The 7994-nt window shown below is 51.0% G+C and overlaps 1 protein-coding gene across 3 annotated transcripts in view; it reads left to right on the top strand.

Moving 5' to 3' along the window:
• The window catches only part of DENND5B (DENN domain containing 5B), a 100752-nt gene extending 93024 nt beyond the window's left edge, over window positions 1–7728 (top strand). For all 3 annotated transcript variants that reach the window (XM_062491532.1, XM_062491533.1, XM_062491534.1), the window contains 7 exons: window positions 1613–1758; window positions 3397–3515; window positions 4564–4751; window positions 5404–5486; window positions 5632–5758; window positions 6521–6695; window positions 7545–7728. In XM_062491532.1, the coding sequence (XP_062347516.1) occupies window positions 1613–1758; window positions 3397–3515; window positions 4564–4751; window positions 5404–5486; window positions 5632–5758; window positions 6521–6695; window positions 7545–7728 (1022 nt within the window). The remainder of the gene's footprint in view (window positions 1–1612; window positions 1759–3396; window positions 3516–4563; window positions 4752–5403; window positions 5487–5631; window positions 5759–6520; window positions 6696–7544) is intronic.
• Window positions 7729–7994: the final 266 nt, after the last annotated feature.

Raw genomic sequence — 7994 nt, forward strand, 5'->3', positions numbered from 1 at the left:
GTAGGGGCACCCTGGCACAGGCTGCCCAGAGAAGCTGTGGATGCCCTGTCCCTGGGAGTGCTCGAGGTCAGGTTGGACAGAGCTGTGAGCAGTGTGGTCTGGTCGAAGATGCTCACTGCCGGGGGATGGACGGGACAGCTTCTGCAGGTCCCTTGCAAACCAGTCTGCTGAAGGACTGTGACACTCCTCTCCGCCGTGACCTGCCCCATCCTCCCGCAGGCGGCTCCGGAGCAGCCGCCGCGGTGTCCCGGTGCCGGTGCCGCTCTCCCCCGGTGCCGGTGCCGGTGCCGCTTTCCCCCGGTCCCGCTTTCCCCCGGTGCCGGTCCCGGTGCCAGTGCCGGTGCCGGTCTCCCCCGGTGCCGCTCTCCCCCGGTCCCGGTCCCGGTGCCGCTCTCCCCCGGTCCCGGTGCCGGTGCCGGTCTCCCCCGGTGCCGCTCTCCCCCGGTCCCGGTCCCGGTGCCGCTCTCCCCCGGTGCCAGTGCCGGTGCCGCTCTCCCCCGGTGCCGCTCTCCCCCGGTCCCGGTCCCGGTGCCAGTGCCGGTGCCGGTCTCCCCCGGTGCCGCTCTCCCCCGGTCCCGGGACCGGTGCCGCTCTCCCCCGGTCCCGGTGCCGGTGCCGCTCTCTCCCGGTGCCGCTCTCCCCCGGTCCCGGTCCCGGTGCCAGTGCCGGTCCCGGTGCCGCTCTCCCCCGGTGCCGGTGCCGCTCTCCCCCGGTCCCGGTGCCAGTGCCGGTGCCGCTCTCCCCCGGTCCCGGTCCCGGTGCCAGTGCCGGTCCCGGTGCCGCTCTCCCCCGGTCCCGGTGCCGGTGCCGCTCTCCCCCGGTCCCGGTGCCGGTGCCTCTCTCTCCCGGTGCCGCTCTCCCCCGGTCCCGGTGCCGGTGCCGGTGCCTCTCTCTCCCGGTGCCGCTCTCCCCCGGTCCCGGTGCCGGTGCCGCTCTCTCCCGGTGCCGCTCTCCCCCGGTCCCGGTGCCGGTGCCGCTCTCCCCCGGTCCCGGTGCCGGTGCCTCTCTCTCCCGGTGCCGCTCTCCCCCGGTCCCGGTGCCGGTGCCGCTCTCCCCCGGTCCCGGTCCCGGTGCCGGTGCCGCTCTCCCCCGGTCCCGGTCCCGGTGCCGCTCTCTCCCGGTGCCGCTCTCCCCCGGTCCCGGTCCCGGTGCCGCTCTCTCCCGGTGCCGCTCTCCCCCGGTCCCGGTGCCGGTGCCGCTCTCCCCCGGTCCCGGTGCCGGTGCCTCTCTCTCCCGGTGCCGCTCTCCCCCGGTCCCGGTGCCGGTGCCGCTCTCCCCCGGTCCCGGTGCCGGTGCCTCTCTCTCCCGGTGCCGCTCTCCCCCGGTCCCGGTGCCGGTGCCGCTCTCCCCCGGTCCCGGTGCCGGTGCCTCTCTCTCCCGGTGCCGCGCCGTCCCGGCTGTGCCGCGGGGTTGCAGCTCCACCGTGCGGCACCGCTGCCCCGCCGACAGCGGCAGGGGTCTCTTGTTTCGTTTCTGAGACAGGAATGACAGCTTGCCTTCAAGGGAACGGCGTGGTTTGCACCAGAAATTGCGTTTGCTGTACGGGAGAAGAAAAAAAAAAAAAGAAAAAGAAAATCAAGACTAATGTACTTCCCCCTCTGTCTGTTCTCAGTGATCCCTTACAGGTCAGTGATAATTCCCATCAAAAAACTAAGCAATGCAATAACCACATCAAACCCGTGGATATGTGTGTCAGGAGAGCTGGGAGATAGTGGTGTCATGCAGATTCCTAAAAACCACCTAGAAATGACCTTTGAGGTGAGTACATGCCCTTCATATTTTCCTTTCAATTTGAAACATGCTTCCAAGTAAATATTAACCTGTTAAGGGGTTTTTAAGAGGGCAGCATTTCAGGTTCAGTCCTGATTTTCAACATCACTGTAAGTTCAAAGATGTACAGGAAAGCAGCCTGCCCCTCCTGTGTGAGGTGAAGGTTTCCTGTGAGCACACACCACTTTTAACCACAGGCTTCTGTCCCTGTCCAGCCCAGAACTCCTCACCTTGCCTATCTATTTCCACGTCTCATTCCCTTCCACACCTCCTTGCCTAATTTTCCCTTTCGGTGCTCATTTCCAAATCCTCGTTGCCCTTCGAACTCTTCTTTTCCCTTCTTTCACTCTGTTCTTCACTAACCACCACCCAGCCCTCTTTTCCCCTCTGGCCAGTCCCAGATTTCTTCTCAGCCCATTGTCTGGCGTTGCTCTTGAGCATCCCAGCCTCAGGTGCTATCCGTGGCACACCAGGAGCTGCCATCCCCACTGGGCTGTCTCCCCTAGACTTGCTGGGGTTTTCTCTTTGCTTTCCCCTCTGCTTTCCCACCCAGCAATTACAGGTTGGCTCGGTGCCATGCCAAAGCAGCTGGTAGCAGGAATTGCAGGGAAAGCCCCATCAAGCTCCTCTAGCTCCAGGCTGTACCATATCCATTAAGGAGTGATTTTGTAGGAAAATCTGCTACTGAAATTGAGGTTGCATCCACTGAGAATATGCAGACTGATCTTCAACAACAATAGAAAAAAAAGCCTCTTGCCAGATATAGGTCAATTTTGACAAAGAGAGGATATTTTTGAGATAAATGCCCACATCTCATTCAGATATTTACTATTTTGTAGGAAAGATCTCCAGGCTTCTAACAGGCAAAATGTCGTATTTAGATATTTCTAAGGACAATATTGATGCTATTCTGGATTTTTCCTTTGGCAGAAACTTTCCTAAAATATTGACTTGAGTAACCACCCATTTACAGAAAATGTCAGCCCAAGCTGCTTGTTTGGCAGCATCAGAAGCAGTGAAAACCAAGGTCTTTCAAGGGAAGTGTTTAGGTGATGTTAACAGATGTTGTTGCCAGCCCCACCTAGAATATTGCACTGGAATTTACAGTGCCTTGTTTTCCCTCTTTGTGGTGCTGAGTCTCATGTTAGTGGTTTTTGTTTGGCCCAACAATTAGCAAATCAATGTTTGAAAATAATGAAGGAACTAGGGACTGCTGCATAGTGTGGCATGTCAGCTGAGGTCATTATGCTCCAAAAGGATTTTTGAAAAGCTGTTTGTATTTGTAAGCTGAAGATTTATTTCTTCTGCAATAGCACACCTTTTTATGACCTTACTCAGAAATGTGTCATTAACACTTCTCAGAAATATTCAGAGTGAGTGCTCCCAACAAAGAATGTAATATCTCCACAAGCTTTTAACAGTTTTATTTCTTTTCTCCTGTCTTAAAATAATTATGCTGCTTTTGAAAATGCTCTGCATGTTTGGTCAAAAATACTTGTTCTATAAATCAAAGAAAACTAGAAAACTGAATACAAGCCTGTATTTGAGACCATATGCGTGCATGTGGTTGGGAGTGTGTGTTGTCTGTTCTTTTTTAAATGAAACAAAAACTGTTACTCATTTCAGTGCCAGAACTTGGGGAAGCTGACGACCGTTCAGATTGGTCATGACAACTCAGGGCTACTGGCCAAGTGGCTGGTTGATTGTGTCATGGTCAGGAATGAAATAACAGGACACACGTACAAGTAAGCAGCAAGTTGCAATTTTCCTTGTCTGAAATTCTTGTTGAATTTAGAGAAAGCAAGAAGGCATTCACCTTCTCCTTAGCTCTGACTGGGGCTGATTTGGGACCCTGATAGGGCTGGGTTGGTCTCCCCCACCCATGGTTCTCTCATTTCAGAAGCCCTAGTTGAAGTCAGATAATCTGATAAATATTAAATGATATTTGAGTGCAGGATTTTCTTTGCATCTTTCTAAAACAGGACAGACAGTATGGATACTTTTGAAGTGACTTGTATGTTTGTGTCTAACAATTAGATCTCTTGGTTTAAAATAGTGTGGTAAAATTGTGCACAAATTAACTCTTTAAACCCCAGGAGCTGGGGGAAATATTAAGAAAATAAAAGGTTTTGATGATTTCTTAATCTTATGTTAAGCACATCCTTCTGTGTCAAAATGGTCCCCTAATTCGTTGTTGGTTTTGCAAAACATGGCTAAGCAAACTCAGTTTTTTTGAAAATGTGAACTTGGAAAACTGCAATTCAGAGATATGAGCTCCAGATCTGAGAGTTGGCCACAGTATATAGGGGAAAGTAGGAGGACATGGGATAAAATGACTAGGGTTATGGACACGTGCATGGATTTCATTAGGGCTGTGTACGGGATCCAGAGGAACAGCAGTAAATTGTGAGGTGAGGTCTGAGTATGAGAAGATGATGAGGAGATCCCACGGCCTTGGCTGGGTGGAAATTCTGTGGGGATTTGGTTGTTAATCATCACAACACTTACAGGCTGCATATCAGTTGTGGTTGCAAGTGCAAAATAACTCGGCAGGGAAGAAGATGCGGACCACAGAACGTGTGTGTGACCCAAGCTTTGTCTCTTTTCCCCGTTTCTAAGGACGGTCAGTTTTGGTGCAGGGGCTGCTCCTGCAGAGCTCTGCTTTGTGGGAATTCTCTGGGAGCAAGGTGTTCCCTGTTAGCAGAGTTCACCGTGTGCCAGCTGTCCCGCTGCTTTGCGACCGGGCTGCGCTGGGTGTGTGGCTGACCTGTGCTTGTCCTGGGCACGCTGCAGGTTCCCCTGTGGCCGGTGGCTGGGAAAAGGCGTCGATGATGGCAGTCTGGAGAGAATCCTCATTGGAGAGCTGGTGTCCTCCAGCTCTGACGAGGAGCTGGGAAAGCAGTGCCGCACCCCGCCCCAGCAGAAATCTCCCACTGTGACTCGGCGGCTGAGCATCACTTCCCTCACAGGGAGGAACACCAGTAAGTCCTTGCCTTCCTCCCCAGGGTCAGAGAGGAGGGGTCAGCTGCCGACTGCTGGGAAGAAAAAAGCTTCTGTGAACAGGAGGGCTCATCCTGAAGCAAGGCTTGGTGCAGAGCAACAGCTGCAAGCCCATGAGCTTTTCCTGCATTCCCTGGTTGGTGTCGGCTCTGTTGCACACGTTGCCTCTTTCGATGTCCCCTTTTGACTGCTGAGAGAGAATAATCTCTTTCTTTGGAGCATGGAGATATGAGATGAGGGAGGAGGAGGCATCAGAATTTGCAGTAGCTGATGCTGCTCAGCCTCCCAGCTCACTTTGCAGGCTGTGGAAAGGCAGATCTCTCTGAGGGCAGCTCAGAGCTCCATGTGGCTGCTGTGAGCTGCCTTCTGGCAGAGATTATCTCTGCAGGGACCCTAGGGCACATCAGCCTCACCTCCCTAAAATTAGCTTTTATGAGGAACTGCGCTTGGCTGCAGCAGGACACGGGACTGTGAGGGTTGCAGTAGGCATTCTCTGCTAAAGCACAGAGATGGGACAGTGTGGATCCTGTTCATACACCTGTCCAGCTCCTGTAAAATTAGAGGACACGAGTGCTGCAATGTCAAGCAAGTAAAGATTAACCTTCAGCTAGCCTGCTCTCCATCATTTCACAGAGCCTAATGCGGGGCAAATCCAAGAGGGAATTGGGGAAGCCGTGAACAATATTGTGAAACACTTCCACAAGCCAGAGAAAGAGGTAATTCCTACTTTTCATTACTTGCCTGTGAATTTTTATAAACAGAAATGGCACTGAAGTACAAGTAGATGTACTGCCTTTAGATCTGTACTTTCTGGCATCCAGACAAGGTGAGTTGTACTTGCCTACTCTCCCTTTTCCACAGAGAGGGAGCCTTACCATTCTGTTGTGTGGAGAAAATGGTCTGGTTGCAGCACTGGAGCAGGTCTTCCACCACGGATTCAAATCAGCTCGCATTTTTCATAAGAATGTCTTCATCTGGGATTTCATAGGTAAGCTGGTATATGATTTGAAGGAGAAGGTTTAGGGCAAAATGACTCCTCACATGAGAATCCTCACTCCTTGCATTCTCATCAGCTAGGGTGCCATTTTCCTAACAAGCCCCTGCTCCAGGTTGCTTAAAGTCCATGAGAAACCTGATGGCAGATGAAAAATACTAAACTGCAAGAGAAGAGTGTGAGTGTGTGCAGAAATCTAAGAGTTCCTAATTCAAACAACTGCTTTCCTGAGAGAAAGGAGGTGGGCTGGTGTTTGGGGTGGAGGAGCACTCAGTGTTAGGAAAGAGCTGGGAAAGGACAGGGAGTGGAAGGTTTGGATTCCTGGTTGATGAGAACTCCCCCTAATCATTGCACTGGTCTTCTGGTGATCCTTACCTAAAGGCCTGTGTAGGGGTAATTTAAGGTGTACTTCCTCCCTTAGAACAGGCTCGCAGGTGGAGATGCTCAGCCTGAGGGTAAGTGCTTACTCAGAAAAAGTGAAGAATCAATGCTGATGGTATCACTTAGAGTGGCACCGTTGAGGGGTGCTCTGGTGCTGCTTCTTGGTGTTACCTGTGTTAGACATCAACTAGGCTGACCAGTGCTATGCCATGGCAAAAGTGGAGGTGGCCACCTTCCTATGGTCTTCAGAGTCAGGAATTCATAAACTGTGGAATAGCTCTCAGCAGGTTGGTTTTTTTGAGGATTCCCTTGTGTGATTCTGTGTCACAATGAAGTGCTTCTTCTCACTGGGTTCTGATGTTCTCCCTACCACAGAGAAAGCTGTTGCTTACTTTGAAGCCAGTGATCAGATTGGAGACAATGAGGAGGCCCTTTTGCTTCAGAGGTCTTCATGCAAAACCTTCTGTCATTATGTCAACGCCATCAATACAGCTCCAAGGAACATTGGAAAAGATGGCAAATTCCAAATCCTGGTTTGCCTGGGGACAAGGTACGGAAATGCTCTTCATTATGTGTATCCTCTGGCATTAGTCTAGAAGAATATTTTTTCCACCATTGTTATTACCTTTTCTTTTCCATTTTGAGACATCTCACACCTATCTATTATCCAGTGCCTATTTTAGGAAGCTTTAGTATTACATCAAAAATTGGAGCAAAGCAGCATAATAATATATGGCTAGTGTATAAAGTGCTAAAAATGTTTTGAGCTTTTTTATAACTGCTAGCTTGACAGTCATGTGTATGAGATCTGTCTCAAAATGCTATTTTTGATGAAGCACTGACTTCAGGAATGCAGAGTTCCTTTTCAGGAGCTGGTGAATTTCTAAATCCTCATTCAGTTTCTTGTGAAAATGGGATGCCTGTTAAAATTTTGACAGAACTGTTCTAGATGAACCTTTCTTTCCTAATAGGGTGCTTTCTGTCTTGCACTTGGGGAGGGGCAGGAGGGTGAGACTTAGTTGTATTTTGGAGGGTAGAAGTTGGTATGTCTAGAAATAAGTACCATTTTTGTCTTACCTGTGTGGATACTTGGAAAACCAGTTGGCAAACAGTCTGTCGGATTTTCCTCAAGTTTTACTTTCCCTGCTCCTGATCTGAAAATGTTCCTGAGTTCTCACAAATGTCCAATTCTGCTGATCCCTTTCGATTTTCACTTCTACAGTAGGGAGCATTTTACTAACCAAATCCAGGGTTGCAATTACACGGCGAGCTTGTGCATGCAAACAGCACCCACCACTCACCGAAAGGGTCTGCGTGTTTTGGGTTGTACTCTTGGAGAATTCCAGGGTGGGGTCTGTTGTACTTGGTGCCGTAACAATTCCTGTCCTGCCCTTTCCAGGGACCACTTGCTGTCCCAGTGGATCCCGCTGCTGGCGGAGTGCCCGCCCATCACGAGGATGTACGAGGAGAACGCTCTCCTCCGGGACCGCATGACTGTCAACTCCCTTATCCGAGTCCTACAGACATTGCAAGATTTCAACATCGTCCTAGAAGGATCCCTCATTAAAGGAGTGGATGTTTAGCATGGCTTGGCTGAGAACTTCATTACTCCTTTCCCAAACAAGCAAACCACAGTTGGAGACCTGTCAGGACTTGAATGGCATGGTAGTGCACCACTGTAAGGCAAAGCTGCTGGTGGAAGCAGGATTGGGAAGCCCAGTTTGTGCCCGATGGGGACTGGCCTCTAAAGCTGCAGAAAGCTAAGATGCAGTATTGTAGTTTATTTGAAACAGATATTTAGTACAAAAAATAGAGTATTTTCATGTGTTAGATGTGTGTAAATATGCTA

Source organism: Cinclus cinclus, chromosome 4, assembly GCF_963662255.1.
Source record: "Cinclus cinclus chromosome 4, bCinCin1.1, whole genome shotgun sequence".
Taxonomy (NCBI): Eukaryota; Metazoa; Chordata; class Aves; order Passeriformes; family Cinclidae; genus Cinclus; species Cinclus cinclus.